At 47.2% G+C, this 22,741-nt stretch overlaps 1 protein-coding gene across 1 annotated transcript in view; it reads left to right on the forward strand.

The window, feature by feature from the left end:
- Positions 1 to 22,741, forward strand: part of LOC138513127 (uncharacterized) — a 1,268,315-nt gene that overhangs the window by 455,663 nt on the left and 789,911 nt on the right. The window contains exon 7 of the mRNA XM_069627773.1: positions 22,031 to 22,276. Coding sequence (XP_069483874.1) covers positions 22,031 to 22,276 — 246 coding nt within the window. The remainder of the gene's footprint in view (positions 1 to 22,030; positions 22,277 to 22,741) is intronic.

Consider the following 22,741-nt stretch of genomic DNA (forward strand, 5'->3'; position numbering starts at 1 on the left):
TCACTAAACAACAATACGTTTTCGGGGCTCACACATTCGATTGTTCTTTTAAGTGGCTGGTCACACTGTCTCTTATCTGTTCCGTACGAGCGGGAGAGGTTGCAGGCATTGTATTCTTCAAACGATTTGCACCAAAGTTTATTTGGTGGTGACCTCCAGGCCGAGCGTCTTCTTAGTCCTTTCACAAGCCCTAGCCAACAAAATCCCCTTGTATTCAAATGATCAGGCCAAAAAGGCAAGCCCTTTGATGATTTTCTCGATGGCACAGCCAAACCGTGCAGTAGGTCTATTTCCTCGGATGCAAATCGTACCTTGTAACTCCTGGTAATTAGTGATCTGTGAACAACGTGTCATCACTTCCCGTTGGAAGCGACAAATCCAAAGCAGTATCTGATGCAAGATCGGGAACAAATTCAAAAGACAAAACTGTTGGAGAGTGTGGAGGTAAAATGGCTGTTTCCCCAGGCCCCACGGGCTCATGGAGAGTCTTCGACGCACTCTCGATGCTGTTTACTGCTTCGTGATCGTTGGTTGCAGCACTGGTAAGGGGTTCTGTATCTTCTGTAGCGTATGGCACGGGGCACGGAATTCTCTTGATGTGGGATGCGTGGATCCATTTCTTCTTGCCTGTTACCCGCACCGCCGTCTGTGTGAACAGGAGGACCTGGTGGGGGCCCCTCCAATGAGGTACGAGGCAAGAAGATCGCTCAAATGCTTTTGTGAGGACCCAGTCTCCCAGCCGTATGCTGTGACCGGGGCTCTTGTATCTAACAGGTAAAGCCTATCGCGCCTAGTGATAAATCAAATACAGATTTTTTGTTAACTGGCCACAGTAGTCAGAAAGAAGTACATTTCCGACATCTCGTAAAGAACAGGGCTTTGGGACATTCCAAATGTTAGCTGGCCTACCCATGACCACCTCAAATGGAGAGAGCCCAGTCTTAATTTGAGGGGTCGTCCTCATGGACAATAATACGATTGGTAAGGCGTCCAGCCATTTTAGTTTGCGGCCGGCACACGTCTTAGCGAGCTTGTTCTTGATGATGCCGTTGTGTCTCTCTACTAGTCCAACACTCTGTGCATGTCTGGCCGAATGGAACCGTTTATCGATCTGTAATCCCGCGCATATCTGCAGAATTACAGCAGCGATAAAATATGGACCATTGTCCAACCAGATGACTCTTGGCAGACCAAATCTTGGAAAATATTCCTTCAGCATGGTGTTTGCCGTGGTCATAGTGGTGGCATCTTTGATGGGAAAAGCTTCAACACATTTGCTAAAGGCACAAATGACAAGTAGTACATATTTAATTTTGTTACAACGCTTCATTCCTATGAAGTCAAAATGGATTACTTCAAAGGGGACAGAAGGTGGACCAAAACTACCCCTAGGAGTTGATGTGCCCTTTCCCACATTGTGCAGTAAACAAATCATACACCCCTGAACGAAGCGTTCAGCTACCTTAGGGATTTTGTCATTTACCCACACATTTTGCAACATTTTGGTGACCTTACGAGCACAAATATGGGTGGAACCGTGAGCCATAACAACCATCATCATAATATACGCGTTGGGCAATAACCACTTCCCTTCAACTTTGTCCAACCAACACCCGTCATCATCCAATTTTGCCAAACCCTCAGCCCAATTCATAGATTCCTCTAACATGGCATCGGCTTGAATGTTCTTTATGGGTTTGATACCCTCATCCAAAGTACAGGCATTTGTGGCTTCCCTTGAAATATACCTTTCTGAAGAGAGATCAGTGGCAGTATGTTTGGCTGTCTGGTCAGCGAAAGTGTTCCTCTTTCCTACGTTATCTACAATCTTCTGATGCACTGCGCATTTTATAATCGCTAGCTGAGCAGGGAGTGCAAGCGCTGAGAGTAACCGTACTATCAAGGAGCCATGTTGAATGTTAGTGCCAGATGAGGTCAAGAAACCTCTTTCTGTCCAAAGTCTGTCAAAGTTGTGAACCACCACAAAGGCATACTGACTGTCAGTATATATGTTTACGATAAGCCCTTCGGAAAGTGCACAAGCTTGGGTCAATGCTATAATCTCTGCGGCCTGAGCAGAGTTATGCGTGATTCTTTTGGTCTCCACGACCGTGCTCAATGTGGTGATTGCATAAGCAGCTGTGGATGTACCATCCGGGAGTTTGAAACAGGAGCCATCGCAAAACAGCTCCCCTTGTGGATTGTTCAAAGGAATGTCTCTTAGATCAATTCTGTCTTTGGTCTCTTGTTCTGTGGTGTAAAGGCAGTCATGTGACTCTTGGTCACTGCAAGCAGTACCTTGCGAGAAAGATAAAAGTTTAGCCGGATTAAGAACACAACACCTCTTGATTTGGATGTGCGGTGCAAACAAGATCAATTCGTATCTCGTGAATCGTGCGGAGTTGAGGTGTTGCGTTTGTGTTCTGTTTAATAGAACATCTATAGAGTGAGGCACCATCAGGGTTAGATCATGGCCTAGGACCATTCCCTCACTCTGTTTCACAGACGCAGCAGCAGCAGCGACATCTCTTAAACATTTTGGCAAAGCGCATGCAACAGGATCAAGGGCGGAAGAAAATTAGCCGCAGGGCCTATTCTTCCCTCCATGTTCCTGCGTTAATACAGCCAAAGCACATCCATCACATTCATGCACATACAACACAAAGGCCTTTTCATAGTTTGGTGTGCCCAAAACTGGTGCCAAGCACAATGGAATCTTGAGCAGATCAAATAATTGCTGGTGTTCCAAGTTACACGGCAATGGCGAAGAAATGCCCTTCTTCGTCAAAGCCAACATTGGTTTAATCGCTAAGGAGAAATTCGGGATCCACTGCGTACAGTAAGAAGCCATTCCTATAAAGACTCTGACTTCCTTCTGTGTATCTGGGACAGACATGCTAGAAATTATTTTTATCCATTCAGGCATCAACCTTCTTCCCTCCTTTGACAGGAGAAAGCCTAAATAGGCGACCTCCTGTCGACAATATGGACATTTTTTAAGCTAAGCTTTATGTCCATGTTTTGCTTGGTGAATAAGCATCAACACGGTGCCCTCCTTACAAGCGCTCTCTGAGTCAGCAGCTAAGAGAAGATCATCTACATACTGAAGCAGTGTACTAGTAGAGGGCAACTCAAGTGTGTCGAGCTGCTCTTTCAAAGCCCTACTATAGATGCTAGGACTTTCTGTGTAACCTTGCGGTAAACAAGCGTCCCCTAAGATGAACGTGAACAAGTATCTACTGTCCTTATGTATAGGGATACTAAAGAAAGCATTCTTTAGATCCACAACACTAAAGTGAGTAGCTGAAGCCGGAATCATGATCAATATTGTTGTCACATCAGGCACAATGGGAAATTGTGGAGCAACAATCTTACTAATGGCACGTAGATCAATAATAAAATGGAAGGGAATCACATTATCGCCTTTTTTGTACACGGGCAAAATCGTACTATTGCACAAACTACCTGCAATTTCCTCAATCACCCCTCGATGCACAAAAACGGAGACGATGCATTTCAAAGCTTGCTCACCATCAACTGAGATCTTATACTGGGGAATACGTGGCAACTTTACTCCATGTTTCAGAATAATCTTAACAGGCTCAATTTGCAAAACACTGACATAATTGTCATCAATTGCCCACAAACACTCCGGAACATTACTAAATTTCGGCGGCAAAGGTCTGGTTAAGAATTGGGAGACAGAAAGTTGCTGTGGTGAAATCGTCAAATGCACTCCATCAGAAGAACATTGAATTACCGCACTTAATTCTTTCAACAGATTCAACCCCAACAAATTCTCTCCACAATTCTGTCATGATCTCTGCTTCCAAAAGGTCAGGGTTTTCCCAACTCCCTTGGAAGCAGATCCATAACCCAGGTTCCGAGTGCCAACCAGTCCCAATTGGGACCTTTTGGACCCAGTCCTGGCGCCAGTGGCACCAGGCTCATAAATATGCCCAGTCCCAGCGCTGGAAGCGCCGGGCTCATAATGCTTGGGTGGACTTACCTGCAGCAGACCATGCTGCTTACTTGCCTGCCAGTTGAGCCTCTGATCCGCTTCTGTTTGGAACTACTTTTCCTGTTGGGTGGGGCAGGAGCCACTCCCTAGGTTCAGAACACTGGAACTCTTCTGGAAAGCAGGAACTCTTTTCTTACCTAGGCGTGGCTGTGGAAGGAGACCTCTAAGCACTACAGGAGGCTATTTAAACCACACCCGATGGATGAATCTTGCTTTGCGTTATTCTGCATCCTCTGCAGCAGAACGCTCATTGTGTCTTCTGCATCTGATCCTGGGCCTAAGGAAAAAGGCTTACCATCCTGAATCCAGTCTTCAGCAACACCTATAAAGACAAGAAAGAACAGGTTAGCATTACGGTCTTCAGTGACAGCTCTTCACTTACCTGGTCCATCGGCTGTCACCAACGCCTCGCGCTGCATTCCGGCATCTGAAAGACAAAGGCTTACCTACTCTTCGTGCGCTCCGGAGGTCTTCGCACTGCATTCCGGCATCTGAAAGACAAAAGCTTACCAACTCTTTGCACGCTCCGGAGGCCTTCGTCGCTGCATCCCGCATCTGAAAGACAAAACAAGGTGCGTTTAAAGACATTGGGGAACTTTAATACTCACGTGCCATTACTCCTTTCCACATCTAACCCAGTGGGTATTCCGGCACCCTGCAGCCGCTCCGAACTTGTACCTGCAAAATAAAAAGACAGTTAGAGCGCATCGTGAAGCAGGCAACAAGCGCTTACTTACGTGCTTCCAGGCGCTTCTATTCATCACACGGGCTCCATCTTCAACTCACTTCAGCCCGTCATACGCCATCGCCGGAACCCTGCAAAACAAGAGACATCATTACTAAAGACTTTTAAAGACATTAGAATTACTCGAAACTTACCGTTCGTGCAGTAAACGACGGACAGCAGTCCTCTGAAGTGAAGAGGCCTGCTCCCCTTATCCAGTGAAGAAACTGGTTACAGCACCCTGCCCCGAGGCAGATGGAGAGCACGGCGTTCACTTACCTAAGGTGAGAGCGTTAACCTTTGGGGTTCTACAGGAGAAGAGAAAGGGAAGAAGAGAGAGACATTCAATAACCCAGTTCATTAATCCCATATTTTCTATCTGCAGACATCTTACCCTTCGAGTCAGACATACAGTGCACAGAGGTCCAGCCCAAAGAGCCAGCCGTGTGTTACACATCACCTTTGAAGATACGGTATACGCCCAGTCAAGACCGGCGCCTCTACGGGAATCAGGTGAGCGTTACAGAACGCAAAGCCTACCGCAAAACTCCCGTCCAGGCGCTATGGAAACCTCGGATACCGACCAGCTAGCCCAGTTACTTGGGGAACTAAGGGCAGAAGTGCATGCAGCCTGTCAGGAAACAAACGCTCTAAGAAGGGAACTGATTATTTCCAAGGAGCGAACAGATGATCTCGCTAGACAATTGCTACAGTCACAAGCCGGACAGACCCCGTTACCCGCATCTGGGGGAAATCTTCCTTCTACATCCTCTATGAATCCAGTGCAGATCAACCTACCTGGGAATGTACCTCTGGCTCCGCCCGAACGATTTTCTGGTGACCCAAAGAGGTTTGCAGTATTTATCAATCAGTGCCGGTTGCATTTCTTATGCCGGCCAGCAGCCTTTCCAACTGATCAAGCTAAAGTAGCTTTCATGCTTTCGTACCTTAGTGGCAATGCGGCAGACTGGTCGATCCCTCTAGTAAATCAAGATGATCCGGTCCTCCATGATTTTCAAGCTTTTCAGCTCAGTATGGAAAAACTGTTCGCAAGACATTCACAGGGGCAGGCCTTGGACAATGAGCTTCTTTCGTTGCGACAAGGTAATCAAGACCTTTTGGCTTATATTCCGTCTTTCAACAGACTGATAGTGGAAACTCAATGGCCTGAGGACAAAAGGATTATGCTGTTTTATAGAGGTCTACGTGGAGAGCTCAAAGATGTGTTAGCCCAAGTAGTGAATCCCCCACAAGATTGTTCGGACTATATAGACTTAGTCGTTCAAATAGATCACAGACTGCAGAACAGGAAGGCCGATCGTTCTAAGTTTGATGCTCGAGTATTTTCCAAACCGCCAACTCCTTCCAAAGGAGTAGACTCCGGGGAACCCATGCAAATAGGGGGCCTGAAAGGTCCTCTAACACAAAAGGAGCGGGAAAGGAGAAAACAGTTGCAATTATGCCTCTATTGCGGAAACTCAGGGAACTTTCTTCGAGACTGTCCGGTGAAACCTGCCAAGAAGGCAGTAGGAGCTGCAGTTACCAAAGTTACAAACTCTGAGCAGGGAAACGACCTCGCCCGACAAGAATAGAGGTCCTCTTGCCGAGCGTGAAAACCAGTTCCGTGACCTCGCATTTCGTGATACCTATGGTCCTCATTAGCCCTGATAATCCCGATCGATTACATGCAATTGAAGCTTACGTCGACAGCGGTGCCATCGGCAATTATGTGGATCATGAAATGGTTTTGAGGATGAATCTAACTCTTTGTCCCAAGGCTGTAAAGGACGTCATTACTACGGTGGATGGAACGGAGATAGCCTCCGGACCAGTAACGCATACCACTCAAGAAGTGACGCTAGTAAGTCAAGATGGACACCATGAGAAGATCGTGTTCGATGTGATCAAGGCTCCTCAGTTTCAGATTATTCTAGGAATACCTTGGTTAGAGAAACACAATCCTCTGATCGATTGGCGAGCAAGAACGGTCCAGTTTCCAGAATGTGTCTCTACTTGTCACCCTCCACCTGGTGTTGCACTGGCAGCAATTTCTTCAGAGACTCCCCAGTTACCTCCCGAATACCTAGAATACCAAGATGTTTTCCGGAAGGATCAGGCTAACTCTCTACCTCCTCATAGGTCTTATGACTGCCAGATAGACCTGATACCTGGATCTACTCCTCCTTGTAGTACAATTTATGCACTCACCGAGCCTGAGAACCTTCACCTTCGACAATACCTGGATCAATACCTGGCAAATGGGTTTATTCGTCCTTCCAAGTCCCCTGCTTCTTCAGCTTTGTTCTTCGTTCCAAAAAAGGAAGGAGACCTTAGAACTTGTATAGATTATCGCTCCCTGAACCAGATCACCGTCAAGAATAGATATCCGTTACCTTTGATCCCTGAACTCCTGGACCAGGTCAGAAAAGCATGCATATATACAAAGCTGGATCTTAGAGGAGCCTACCACTTGGTACGAGTAAAAGAGGGCGATGAATGGAAGACGGCCTTCCGCACCAAATATGGGCTATTTGAATATCAGGTCATGCCCTTCGGACTTTGCAATGCCCCGGCCGCCTTTCAATATTTTATGAACGATGTCCTCAGAGAGCTCATAGACGTGTGTGTTGTTGTTTACATTGACGACATCCTCGTTTATTCTTCATCGGAATCTGAACATCGGAAACATGTGAAAATGGTCCTCGAAAGATTGCGTCAACACAAACTTTTCGCTAAGTTGGAAAAATGTGTTTTCAACGTGACTGAAGTTGAATTCTTGGGATTCATATTATCACCTAGCGGAGTGCGTATGGATTCAAAGAAGGTCGATGCAGTTCTCAAATGGCCATCACCATCCTCCGTAAAAGGTGTGCAAAGCATGTTAGGCTTCGCTAACTTTTACCGCAGGTTTATCCCCGAATTTTCTCGAATAGTCCAGCCCATCACTGCCTTGTTAAAGAAAAACAAACGTTTTGAATGGTCTACCGAGGCGGAACAAGCTTTCCAGGATTTGAAGACTAAATTTATCTCTGCACCAATCTTAAAACACCCTCGCCCCGAACTCCCCTACATCGTGGAAACTGATGCTTCAAGCCTTGCCATGGGGGCAGTTCTATCACAAAAGGACCCGGTAACCAATCAGTTGCATCCCGTGGCATTTTGGTCCCGCAAATTCTCGCCTCCTGAAATCAATTACACGATTACTGACAAGGAACTTCTGGCTATCAAGTCTGCCTTTAAGGCTTGGCGGCATTATCTGCTGGGGGCCCGACACACCGTTACTGTGATTACGGATCACCGAAACCTGCAATATTTGAAAACCGCAAAAGCCCAATCCTCTAGACAACTCCGTTGGGCATTATTCTTTGCCGAGTTTGACTTCATAATTACCTATCGACCTGGTACAAAAAACGGTAAAGCTGATGCCCTTTCTCGGATGGGAGTGGAAGAACACTTGATCAACCCTAAACCTGTACCAATCATTCCCGAACAAAGAATTCAGGGTGTAATCGCCACACAATCCATAGAGGAAGTTAAGGATAAAGCCAGGCAACTTGTAACTCCAGCAGACATACAGAATTGGCATCTGCAGGGAAAGGACTTTGCAGTAAAGGACAACTTATTGTATTTCCAAGAACGATTATACCTGCCCAGCACAGATTTACAGAAAAAAGTAATCTCTTGTTATCACGATTCTTTAATGGAAGGACATCCCGGTATGGCCAAGACCTCAGAAAAGATCAAGCGCTACTTCTGGTGGCCGTCTTGGAAAAAAGATATCAGAGACTTTATAATGTCCTGTGGAGTATGCGCCCAAAACAAGAGTCAAAAGGAAAGACCAGCAGGCCTCTTACGGCCTATTGACATCCCACCTCGCCCTTGGCATACGCTTTCTATGGACTTCATCACCGATCTACCTCCATGCTCCGGATACAATACGATTCTAGTAATCGTGGACTTATTCTCCAAGATGGCGCATTTCATTCCGCTCAAAGGCTTGCCAACAGCAGCAACTCTGGCCCGAGAATTTCTCGAAAACATCGTCCGACTGCACGGTTTTCCTTCGGTTCTAATTTCGGATCGAGGTAGTCAATTTATTTCTCATTTTTGGCGAAGTTGCTGTCGGTCGGCTCAAATTGATGTGAGACTATCGACCAGTCACCACCCTCAGACCGACGGACAAACCGAGAGGACCAAAAAAACTCTGGAACAGTATTTACGCTGCATGCTGCAACAAACTGAAAAAACTTGGAAAGACATCCTTTGGATAGCCGAATATGCCTACAATAACTCTGTCCATTCGGGAACTGGGAAAACCCCGTTTTTTCTGTTATACGGCAGTCACCCTCGAACCTCAGAGTTGGATCCCCTCCAAGATCTTGAAACACCAGCAGTAGACTACCTGCATTCTACAATCACCCAAGCCTTTAAGGAAGCTGTTTCTCACCTTCAAAGGGCTAAAGAACAATACAAGAAAGGAGCAGATCAACATCGGAAGGAAGCCCCTCAATATCAAGTAGGGGATCAAGTCTGGTTATCCACCAAATATCTACCTCTAAAAGGGCCACGCACATTCAACCCAAGATACCTTGGTCCCTATTCCATCACTACCATAGTAAACCCAGTAGCGGTCAAGTTGGACTTGCCCCCGCACATGAAGATACATCCGGTCTTCCATGTCTCTCTATTAAAACCCGTGCAACCTCAAACCCGACTAACTAAATCTCCAAAACCCATCCTAGTTGATGGAGAACTCGAGTTTGAAGTCAAAAGCATTCTGGACTCCAAGATCTCCAAATCTAAACTATTTTACCTAATTGACTGGAAAGGCTACGGCCCCCAAGAGAGATCCTGGGAACCTGCTGAATATGTCCACGCTCCTCGCCTAATCAAAAGATTTCACCGAACATTTCCTGACAAGCCAAAACCCCCGGAGAAGCCCGGTTTGGGAGGGGCCTTGAGGGGGGGTACTGTCATGATCTCTGCTTCCAAAAGGTCAGGGTTTTCCCAACTCCCTTGGAAGCAGATCCATAACCCAGGTTCCGAGTGCCAACCAGTCCCAATTGGGACCTTTTGGACCCAGTCCTGGCGCCAGTGGCACCAGGCTCATAAATATGGCCAGTCCCAGCGCTGGAAGCGCCGGGCTCATAATGCTTGGGTGGACTTACCTGCAGCAGACCATGCTGCTTACTTGCCTGCCAGTTGAGCCTCTGATCCTCTTCTGTTTGGAACTACTTTTCCTGTTGGGTGGGGCAGGAGCCACTCCCTAGGTTCAGAACACTGGAACTCTTCTGGAAAGCAGGAACTCTTTTCTTACCTAGGCGTGGCTGTGGAAGGAGACACCTAAGCACTACAGGAGGCTATTTAAACCACACCCGATGGATGAATCTTGCTTTGCGTTATTCTGCATCCTCTGCAGCAGAACGCTCATCGTGTCTTCTGCATCTGATCCTGGGCCTAAGGAAAAAGGCTTACCATCCTGAATCCAGTCTTCAGCAACACCTATAAAGACAAGAAAGAACAGGTTAGCATTACGGTCTTCAGTGACAGCGCTTCACTTACCTGGTCCATCGGCTGTCACCAACGCCTCGCGCTGCATTCCGGCATCTGAAAGACAAAGGCTTACCTACTCTTCGTGCGCTCCGGAGGTCTTCGCACTGCATTCCGGCATCTGAAAGACAAAAGCTTACCAACTCTTCGCACGCTCCGGAGGCCTTCGGCGCTGCATCCCGCATCTGAAAGACAAAACAAGGTGCGTTTAAAGACATTGGGGAACTTTAATACTCACGTGCCATTACCCCTTTCCACATCTAACCCAGTGGGTATTCCGGCACCCTGCAGCCGCTCCGAACTTGTACCTGCAAAATAAAAAGACAGTTAGAGCGCATCGTGAAGCAGGCAACAAGCGCTTACTTACGTGCTTCCAGGCGCTTCTATTCATCACACGGGCTCCATCTTCAACTCACTTCAGCCCGTCATCCGCCATCGCCGGAACCCTGCAAAACAAGAGACATCATTACTAAAGACTTTTAAAGACATTAGAATTACTCGAAACTTACCGTTCGTGCAGTAAACGACGGACAGCAGTCCTCTGAAGTCAAGAGGCCTGCTCCCCTTATCCAGTGAAGAAACTGGTTACAGCACCCTGCCCCGAGGCAGATGGAGAGCACGGCGTTCACTTACCTAAGGTGAGAGCGTTAACCTTTGGGGTTCTACAGGAGAAGAGAAAGGGAAGAAGAGAGAGACATTCAATAACCCAGTTCATTAATCCCATATTTTCTATCTGCAGACATCTTACCCTTCGAGTCAGACATACAGTGCACAGAGGTCCAGCCCAAAGAGCCAGCCGTGTGTTACACATCACCTTTGAAGATACGGTATACGCCCAGTCAAGACCGGCGCCTCTACGGGAATCAGGTGAGCGTTACAATTCATGGTCATAAGAAATGGACAGTGGTCCGTAAATGGACCCAAAGTAATAAGTACCGGCGAAGAAACCGGACAGACGACTGGGTGCCAGAAAACCCTTCAGAAACATTGGTTTGCCCTGACAGTGAAATGTTTGGAACCCGTGAATGATCAATAGAACACTTCTCTGCCCCTGTATCTATCAAGAATAGATGTTTCCTATTTCCCACTATCATTTCAACGTAGGGACCTTTCTGATTAACGGGAATAGGCGTTGGTTCCAAACCTTGCTTCTGGCAATCCTAGCAAAACAGAATGTCATTGAAAGGAAGTTCTTCAGAGAGATAAGCGGCAGACGGATGATCAAAAATGTTTCTATTTTCCACACTTGGTGCCTGATTGTCCTGCGAAAAAGGTTGCTGTGAATCCTGTGAAAACTGACTTCTACCAGGACCCCCTGACCCTGTGCAACCTCTGGATCGTCTACCATATTCCCAAATGCGTTATTCGACCTCTGCTGGAGGATCGGGCATTGTGCACGCCAATGACCCTCTTGTCTGCAATAAGCACACTGGTTTATGTTTACAGGACCCAATGGCGCATTTCCCTGTGGAACGTACTGACCTCTAAATTGCAAAGTACCCCCTCAAGAGCCTCTAACAATTTGTTGCAATAGTACTTTTGTCTTTAAGTCACCTTTTCTCTTTTCAACTCTTTCCTTTTCATTATTGACACAATTCTCATAGTACTGAGCCATGTGCAGTACTTCTGACTGAGACTTTGCTTGCCAAGCGCTCGCGGAAGACATAATTTGTGACTGGATGTCAGGCAACAATCCACATACAAATTCATCCACAAATAGTCGATTCCCAGACTCTGTGCTTAAGTCTTGCCTACTGTAATCCGAAAATACTTGTTCGAACCGGTTAAAGAACTCGGTAGCAACCTCAGATTTTCCTTGGACACAGACCGTAAGCTTGTCCCAAGTAATCCTTCTTTCAGGAATTATAGTTTTCAACTTTGAAACTATTCTATCAGGCAAATTTAGTATTACCTGTGGTGGTCTCTCACCAGCTGGCCTTTCTCTATCAAGTCTAGCCATATTATCCCATGAATCTCCTAACCCTGCTACATCATCTACAGAGACCTAATCTGATTCCATAAGTCAACAGGCAGGAGTACGGGAAATAACAAATCAATATCACTCAAGGTGAATACTGATGATTGCAAGACACACTCTATTTCTTTGTAGAACCCTGTCGGATTCTTCCTGATATCGGGAATAGATTGTTTGATAGTGTTCACTTCCTGTCTCGAGAACGGGATGTGAACGAACTGAGACACATAATGTGCAGGAATTTCTTGAGCAACTGCACCTGTTGCAGGATTAGCGGGAATCTCTACTTTTGGGACAAATGTCGGAGGAACCTCTCTCATAGGCAACTGAGAAATAGGCAACTCCGAACGCGTACTAAGCAACAGAGCTAAATTGAGCACTAAAGCAGCTGAAGAAGTGTTAAACGAAAAAGCCCTCTTATAAATAATCAATAACTCTGCGGGACAACAATTCTTTCTTTTTACGCACTCTTCCTGCAGGTACTCTGCAATTACCTGTATCATTTTCCTCTGCATTTCTGGCGTATACTGACTATACGTGTCATATACTTCAACTGGAGTTATCGACGTATCTGAGATCCACCTAATCGCATCTTTCGTACAAATTCGTGTTTCCTCATTTAGCGATTTTTGACAAGGAAAGAACCGTTTCTGCACAAACATAACGTACAAACTATCACCATCTTCATCTTCATTCTTCAACCTTTCCAACTCCTTTCTCTACTCAAAAACCCTCTCGACATGCTCTTGTACTTTCTCTGCAGTATCTCTAGAGAATGCTAAAGTATTCAGATCCCTTAACCCTTGTGGGAGATCTATATCATTTAGTCTATTCCACATTATACATAAATGAATTCCTAATCTTTCAATAAAAACGTTTTTCTCAGGAAAATTGTCAAAATTAGAGTGTGGCAAGAGCATCACCTTGTTCATCCCTCTCCATTCAATGGTTAGCCCACGCAGTTAATTCACGCTTTTTCTCTGAAGACACAGTATTACGAGTTACAACCCTCGATCCCGCTCCCCGATCTACTACAAGCGGTGTAGAACCACTTGGAAGAGGGAGAGTAGGCAATTTTTGAACATCTGGAAACAAAGGTACTATCACTGGCATGGCAGACGAGCCCACCGGACCCGTAACAGCAGGCAAAGGTGGAGGAGCAGGTGGAGGAGCGACAACAAGAGGAGGAACAATGGGAGGAAGAAGAGGAACATTAAGAGGAGCAATAGGAGGAGCAGGAGGGGCGACGCGAGTAGGAATAACAGCAGGAAGAGGAACATACGGAGGTGGCGCAGTGGCACCAGGCCTTCGTTCATTTAGAAGTTTGTCAATAAGTTCATCAGATACATGAAAGTCTTTGGAAGGATACATTTTCTGGATACCAAGTGAGAAAGCCCTATCCATATTCCTAAATGACTCAGACTGTTTATTCTGGTCATATAACAACGCTTTTTCGGCGTTCGTCATATGACGGCGCACATGTTTTTCTCTACTCTTAAGCTGCTGCATAGCTTCTTTCTTCAAATTCTGTAATACATCGAATGCTCCAGGTCTAGCCTTTTTCTTCAATAATATGGATTCTAAGTATTCAATACGAGGAATTTCAAAACTACCATTGATTGGCCACTGAAGTTCGGAAGCATGTCTAGTTTGTCTGTGCCAAATATCATTAAATACTATACTACCAATGCCTTGCTTACAATACATAGTACACGCCGGCACCCCCTCCATTGGCGCCGGTCGGCCAAATTCCAAAGATTGTCTGTCACTGCCGAATAACGCCCTGAAGCAGGCAGACAATTTCCCAGGCATATCAGAATACTGGTGTTACCTGGTCAATAATTGTACTTGCAAGAACAATACCCCAAAGCAAATTATCAGGATACTTAAGAATCGGGTCACGACTCACCTGATCAAATCCTAAGGAGGTCCGATCGGATTGCAAAAGTTCTAACTAAGGTCCCATGTGGTTGCTGATTTCGGCAAATCTGCCCGCCTCGATATATGGACACTCGTCAAGATGCCGACTCGGACCACGGGCTCACCGTCCAGGGATTGGGTCGTACAGCGCTGCTGAGGTGTCGCGTCTCATCCAAGAAAGGGGCCCCCTTTTACACCGTCCGATCCCGGTCTGATAGCCGCGTCATCCTTCAAAGAGCTGGCATCAATCTTGAGGGTCCCTATTCGGGCGCCATCTGTAAAAGCAAAAGAAAATATCGAGGCTGAGTACCCCAAAAGGAGATACACCAAACACGGGCTTATAAAGATTCTCAGATCTTTATTCAAATAACTGTACAGTTTACAAAGAAACAAAGTATCAGATAGCTATCTGGCCCTCAGTACATCACATTGAATACCAGCCCTTTCGGTGTGAGAAGTGAGAGGTACTGGACGTCTAAACATTTGCATCTTTTATACAGTTTCCAATCGTAATGCCCAACCCCTCTGCAGGTTAATAATTCTCGGTCTAGGGTTCGTGCCGAGTTTACCTCTAGTTTATCCAACTATATGCATGTGGATTATTTTCAGTTTGTACAACAACAAGTCACAATGGCAACAATGTATCTTCGAATTTTACATTAAGCCTTAGTACACGTCCTATACAATGTAGTTCAACAAGTGTTCACGTTTAGTATTTAAACAACATTGTATTTGATGTATGTTCGCGGATTGGACTTGTTGGCGCAGGTAATCCTCGATCTACAGGTCAAACGTAGGACAAGGTCTCATTACACAACCCTAACATTTGGCCTACGGGCAGTTTGGACATTAATTTTGCATGAAGGTCAGGACGGCTAGGTTACAAGCGGGAAAACACTGTCCACCATTTTAGAACACAGAGTGACTTTGAAACAGAAATCAAATTGGCGGATGGACCTAAAATGGCGGCTAGGCCGATCTAAGATCGGAACCTTGCAATGCGGATTTCTTCGCAGAGCGACTGGGCTTAGGCCAATGTATACAATAAAGGAGGTACAATATGATATCCCGTTTAACAGGCCTCTTCTCAAGAAATCATTCTAGGATATATCCTGCAGCCATATCACTGTAGCTTCAGCCGCCATCTTCTGCAGGATGGAAGCTGTGCAACTGTGAACTAGCAGCCACCGTGCAGCAGAAGAGCGAATGTGTCATCAATGCCTTTCACTTTGCCAATGAAATGTCTATCCTTAAGTCTACGGAATTCTTGGAACCCTGTTGGAAGGATATTACCCATGTTTGCCAATTGACAGTTTCACTAAATTCTTTTAGCCAAATGATCCCCTTGTTTTTTTCTCTGAACAAATATAGATGCTAAGTTTGTGTAAGGTATAAAGAAGTAGAGTGTGAATGGTGGAAGGAGGGATGTAGGGGTCTCCTCCCATTTTTTGAGGAAAAGAAATGGTAAAATCGCAAACAAAATTGACAAAATGTCAATCGGCAGAAAATAGGAAACCTTGATAGATGTGCTGGAAAGAGCCTGTTGCAGTGTTTGTGCACTGTATCCCGATGAATGACTCTTAACTTCACTCTTGGTAAACTCAATAAAGATGGACGCTTTGAAGTGAACTTCGCAGTGCAACACGCATGCTGCATGGCCATCTCTCGTGCCACACCTAGTATGCCACCCGATGTACTGCAGTGGCATCAAGAGAGGACCGCCTGGATTAGCCTCCACTACCTGGGCTAGGATGCAGCAGCAGGCGGCCAGACATCCATTCCCACTAGGAGGTCCCTGAGCTGCGTCTGCAGCTGCTCCTGATCTGCCAGATCCTCGGTGGTCCACCCAACACTGGCTGCTGATGGGGGCTCTGGGCTCGCCCACCCTCCGCTCCTCAGGTGGCACCACGTCAACAGGGAAATGAGGCCAGGCACAGAATTCATTCGTCCAGGGCATCAGTCTGTAGAGGACACCGCAGGAGCACGGCAGGAACCGCAGCTCCACCACCAATGGTGACCGCCACTGTTGCTCTGTCACAGCAGGTGAGGGTGACCGAGGTGGGCTAGAGGACTCTTTTGGATGTCAGAGGACCCCTGCTATGTTGGTTCACCACACATTCCCTTCCACCCACTAGTACATCAGGAGGGGTTCAGCAAAGTCCTGCCATGGAGGGAGTTCCATCTACTGAGGAATATAGCAACTCAAAGAGTACTGTCCCTATTCATTGGCTGCCAATACACCCCCCCCACTTTAAACAAGATTATTATTTAGAGTAAATGTACGAAGCCTCGTGAAAACCTCAATCAGGATAGGTGAAAAGGAACTAAAATGGTCATAATGGTTATTCGTTAGGGTGTGGGACGTGCTTTGAAAACTGAAAGAAAGGAGTTCCTCTGAGAATGAAAATGCTCAGAGAAAAGTAACTATGATTTCCTTTGTTTCTAGTTTTCAGGGGTTCCAAAACCCTGGCATTGAGGGTTTTCACTCATTCCCAGACATTTCTCTCTGTCTCATTCAGAACCTAGCCTTTCAGGGTTTCTCTAAGAGGTCGGATGCCGCCTTGCTGGTCAAATTGGGCCTCCCCGAGGAGGGAGCTCAAATGCTGGAGTTTCTGCCCCTGAAGAGTGTCCAACGCTCCCCTTCATGTGAAAGCTGGTCCCCTTGCTTTAGACAGAGCCATGGAGGAAGATCCTCTTGACTCCCTTTAAGCAGAGTCATCCTTGCCTGCCTATTCCTTCCTCCCAGGGCCCTGTTCTGTGTCCCTTTCTTGACCTCTCTTGACCTCAGGTACGCTCCATGCCATGGAGTTGCTTCTCCTCTAGCCTCTAATACCTGCCGAGCACCAATTGGGGTTGCCAAACATTTGTGGCCGGTTATTTCTCGGGGTCTTGCCTTCCCCTGATTTCCTTCAACCTCCTCGTTAGTCTCCTCAAACACCCCCTGATGTCTTCTACTCTCCACCTTACTTCCTTTATCCGCATCTGGGTCTTTTCCTGCCTCCTTCTCTTCTCCAAACATCACCAAATTCCTCTCTTGCCTATAGCTTGCAATCAAAACTCTCTTTGCCAAATCATGGAAGGTTTTCCACCACCGCCCTACATCCTCCTGGCTCACCCCACCCACGTCCTATCAACGTTCTGTGATTTCCTTTTGATATGCACTTCTTTCTTCCCTCAGTAGCTGCTGCCAAGCTCTTCTCCACCAAGCACCTACTAAATATTCATTCATTCATTTTCATCATTTGTATCACGCCTTTCACCATGGGTATGGTCCCAACGTGTTGTAGGTTGTATGCCCTCAGAGAGACCGAAGTACAAAATATGGGGAATTTGGAGGTGCTATTATGCGTGTGTACATTATCTCACCAACCTCTTCTGAACTATCACCATGCACCTTCTTACACTCTTCATCAACCTCCTCCTTACTGTCACCAACCTCCCACTTAGGCTTGTCTCCAACTTCTTTATGGCCGCCGACCACTTCCTTTTTATGCTGTTGTCATCCCTCCTCCTTCCTCTCTGGTACCTCCTCCATACTATCAGAAACCTCCTCTTTACTCCCTTTAACCATCTTCTGGCATTTCCAAACCTCCCTTTACACTCTTTAGCCACCCCATTCTCACCTTCTGGTGTCTCCCCCTCCTCCAATCTCCATTCCCCCCCTCCCCCACCTCCTCTGTGTACTTTCTGTGCTCGAGCATGAGGGCTTCTTTGCAGGCTTGTGGTCCCTCCTGCATGGAGTGCCTCTATGTGAGGTTCTGCATCTGTGTCCTGGAATTGGATGGGCGTGAAAGGCTCTATTTGGCTTGTCCGCCATCTTGGAACCCACTCCTATCCTGTCACTGCAGAGTATTGCCTGAGAAGGGCACGGCTACCCTGTTCTCTCGGGATGTGACAATCATGTTGGTAAATACTTTAAAAGTCCCTTTCTTACTTCTGTGTGTGACAGCAATCCCTGCCTTGTGTCACTGGAAAACCTGGCAGTAGTCAATGAATTGGTAGGATTTCATCATTCGCAAGTGGGAATTCTGATGATAAACAGAGGCCTGGCGGTAATGCGAGTCTCGCAGAGAACCTCTATAGCCCTTTATTGGGTGTTTCCTTTACAGTGGGGTTGGAAGCAGCAGTAAACAGCGCTGTTGCTTTGTTGGGAAGCTGAATGCTAAGCAGGCTGTGAAACTCTATTTCCTCACATTGAATTTGTGTCTGCCCAGAATTCAGTGGTATTCAAACTGTGGGGTGCGACCCCCTAGGGGTCTGCGGGTGCATCCCTGGGGGTCCCTGAGAGCTCAGCATGAAATATTTAAAAAAATGTAAAAAATTCTTTTTTAAACATTTTTTATTTTAGATTGTTAGAAATGGGCAGGGGTGGCTCACATGGTCGGGCTGAAGCATGAAACTGTCTCAGGCAACAATGAAAAAGTGGCCTGCAGTTGTAAATGGATATTCATTCCTTTAGTCACAGACTGGGCCTCATTTCAACTATGGCGGTACAGTAACAACGGTGCTGGTAAGCTACCGGCACCGTAGCTACCGTACCGCCATAGTAAGACTAGTGCTCGCGGGTGCCTGACAGCCCGCGAGGTCTGACCTGGCAGGCCTTGCGGCACCCGCAAGCACAGTTCGTCGGATGCATCGGTACCGTTATTAACGGTGTCGGTGCATCCGAGCTCCCCATTCCCATTGAGCCCTATAAGGCTCAATGGGAATGGGGCTCTACCGGTACCGGCACCCGCAAAAGGGCAATTATCAGGTCCGCCTAACTCGCCATGACCCGGTAATTGCCCATTCGCGGGTGCCGGACCCGGATGCAACTCCGGCGACAGCCATGCTGGTTTTACCTGCACAGCTACCGCCAGGGTTGTAATGAGGCGCACTGTTTCAATAGCAAACACCAGGATGCTTTGTGTTAAAATGTAAGTAAATTGTGATATATTCAGCAACAATGGTCAAAATTACTAACTGCATAAGTAATTCATCAAACTGGTCCACATTGGCCAAAATTGACTGGCCCACACTAGCATTTTACATTTTTGGTACATTTTTGGTACAGGCATTGCCCTATAGGCCAGTCCGAGCCTGGCGGCTCATCTATAATGGCGAGGGGGCGCCCACCCAGTGGCCCCTCACCCATTATGGAGGAGCTAAGGAGCCGGCCCAGTGAAACAGTGAGCACTGCCTCAGCTGCTTTTTCAAGCTGATGGAGTGCTCCTGGGCTGGCTGAACTGTCAACACAGTTTCCCCACAGTTCAATTTAGATCCACAGCCGTACATGCTCACTGAGCCATGCAAGTGCCATCATTGCATAGCTCATTGGAAATGCTGGCTGGGGAACTGCATGTCTGTATGTCCTAGGGGTGCTCCTGCGCATCCTCACACATACGGACAGAGCAACCTGGAGAAAGGCATTTCAACACTCACACGCAGGCCAATGCAGAAGGTACGTTTATGTTCATTGTTTTTATTTAAACATGTGTATGGATGCGTGTATGCTTATGTTATGAGTGAGTGTATGGTGATGGATGCTCGTGTGAATGACAGAGTGATTGCTGTATGAATGTGCAGCGCCTTGCATACACACATAATCATGTTGATTGTGTTAGGCCCAGTGGGGCCCAGTGGGGCCCAGGGGACAGGGATGGTATTTGTTTACTGGACATCTATCATCGATGTCCAGTAAAAAATATCATGCCTGGCCCTGGCCCCCCAGCACCAATTGCAAACTGGCTATTTACCCATTTTTTTGTTAAAAGTATACTCTACAATGCAACATTTTAACCCATTATTTAAAAATGATTCACAGGGGGGAAACCCCCCCCCCGAACACTCTTTTATTGGTTCGGCTCCCTCACTATGCTCGGTCGCTATGGCATTTTTGGGGAAAATAGTTATGCCCCTCCACTTAAAAAAAATCACCAGCTACCACTGGCCCTCCGACTGTGTTGGGAACGGGATGGGGGAACCCAGGGACTATGCTGGGAGCACAATATGGCGGGAACCATGTGATAGTGATGGGAGCAGAGTGGGGAGAGCCCTGGGTGTGTGATGGGGTGGGGAGAGACCAGGGACTGGGTAGGAGTGGGATGAGGGAGCCCAGCGACTGTGATGGCAGCAGGTGATGGCATGCAATATATACTGTCCATTTGGCATTTCTGGGGGGTCCCGACCTGCCCAAATTTAGCTCAGGGGGGCCCCGGCCAAAGAAGATTGAAGACCACTGCCTAGATGGAGGTCTAAGCTCTCTACCATGAGGTTTGTCCATACAGATTTCTCCTGTGACTGCCCCCTGCTACGTGAAGAGGGCTAAGGGTGGGGGCGAGAGGATCTTCAGGATCGAAACCCAAGAGGTCCCCATAACCCAGCGGGGGGCATCATTGCAGGGGTATAAATAGGGAGCTAATGGTGCTTGTCAGAGGGTCAGTGCAGCACCCTTTGGACACAGAGACCCAGGTGTGACCTGATCTATCAGCTGGGCAAGGGACGTGGTGACGATTTGTTTTTCCAGCTGAAACTGAGGTGCAGTGGGTTCAGTGGGGATCCCTCCTCACTGTTCTCGGTGAAGGCTTGTTTGAAGAGGAAGGTTTCGGCTGCTTTGTGAGTTTCAGGTGCTCTTCTTCAGGCTCCCAGGGTAGTGTTAGATTGTGTCCCGGTCTGGCCCCTGCATCGCTTAAAACTCATCGCCTGAATCTCTTTTTTTAAGCTGGATATTGAAAGCTGCTTTCTGAGTGGATCCTGAGGTTCCTGGGGGTGTACTTATGGAAGAGGTTTCTGAAGTAGGTGGGGACACTCTCTAAGGCGATGCAGGGGGGTTCCCCCACTGGAAGCCACAGTGACACTCTCAGATCACGAGGGATGTGGTCAGTAGGTTTACGTTTTAGCCTTAATGTCATCACCATATTTTGTATGAGTTCTAACTGATGCGTGGAGTTTTGGGGGATACCCAGAGAGAGGCTATTGCAATGCTCTACTCTGGACAGGGCCTTGGCTCCTGACCCTCGATCTCTGTGCTCATATTGAGGAAGGCCGTGCAAATGCTCTGATAGTCAGACTCTAGTCACCAAACATGATTCCCAGTTTCTGTTCATGATGTACTGGTGTCAGTTGGGGCAGTCAAAAGGGTGGGGGAGGAGGCGTTTTCGTGGGCAGACAGATGATCTCAGTTTTAGAAGCATTTATGTGTATGCAATTTTCAACCATGCATTCTTGAGTGAGGGCAAGACACTTGGATATGGTCAGCCTGGTAGAGGTGGCGTTCTCCCGCTTGAAGATGATTCGAGCTTCCTCGCCAAACACCTGGCAGGAAGATGAGGAAGGCTTGATGATGTCAGCTAAAGACTTCAAGATGCAGTTAAGTAGTCGGGAGAGAGGACAGAGCCTTGAGAGATGCCCTGGTCATTAGCAAAGGGCGGGGAGAGTAAGGGCCAAGATTTGGCTTGCGATCCATTGCAGCCCATTCATTGTATGGCAGCGATATCCTTTAGGCTGTTGTGCATCCTGAAAATATTGTGATGACACAATCTCCAGCTTCACCATAAGTGCGTGAAGAAAGCAGCAGAATCTTTTGGACAGTCTGTGATGGGCACGTGAATGCATCCAGGAGATTTACTTAAAGGTTGCCACATATTTAAAGAGGTTTTCTTTAGGTTTGGTTGAGTGGTCTCAATCCTTAATCTTTAAATTTACTGCAAGCCCAATGCAACCTCACAGTAACATGTGGACACCTGGCACCCTGTAGCATTTGCTGTGCTACCACTTGGACGGCCACTCACCGCCATGTTGTCTCCGTTGCGCGAGCATGTGTCTCCATTACAGGTACTATATCACATCTTTACTCTTTCAGTGTCTAAGAATGAGAGAGACGGGTGCCATGTAAAAGGCGAGAGGCTCGGGGAGGTGGTGAGAACCCCACCAATGACCAGAAGACGCCCTTTCAAACCGGACTTCACAATTCGAAAAGACATAGAGCGACAGCAGAAAGCTGAGGAGATGCGGGCCCGGACCTTGCAGATTTACTCCAAACTCCGGAAAACCCAGACTCCGGCAAACAGAGCAACCGAGCAAATGAACATCTCCAACTTTGAAGACTGTAAGTCCCTTTTCTATGATTATTACTGCTCGGTATGTGGGCTTCCACCAGTGACTGTTCTGTGGGGTGCCTGGGGGCCCTAGAGGGTCAAGAACAGTGTCCACCTATGAACTGTGAGCATGCAACACTACTCTGAAAGGAAAACCCTTAGCTGACAGGAAGGTGCCCAACAACTAGTCAGGCTTTTAGTGTGAGATGTGAAAACCAGATTTTGGAAGATATCATAGACAAAGGGCTTCATTACGAGGTTGCCGTCAACCCCATAACACCGAATCCAGCACCTGACTTCCCGGTGCCACCTGGACATTACAAGTCACGGCGGCACGGAAATCAGGCTCTGGAGTTTATAACTCCACACTCCCATAGCATCCGATAGGACTCTATGGGAGTGGGGAGATGGTAGCACTGGCACCGGTGCTAACAGTGCTGGTGATTCAGTGAAAAGTCTGCGTACCGGGGCCGCTG

This window comes from Ambystoma mexicanum, chromosome 12 (assembly GCF_040938575.1).
Source record: "Ambystoma mexicanum isolate Mex_15411 chromosome 12, UKY_AmexF1_1, whole genome shotgun sequence".
Taxonomy (NCBI): Eukaryota; Metazoa; Chordata; class Amphibia; order Caudata; family Ambystomatidae; genus Ambystoma; species Ambystoma mexicanum.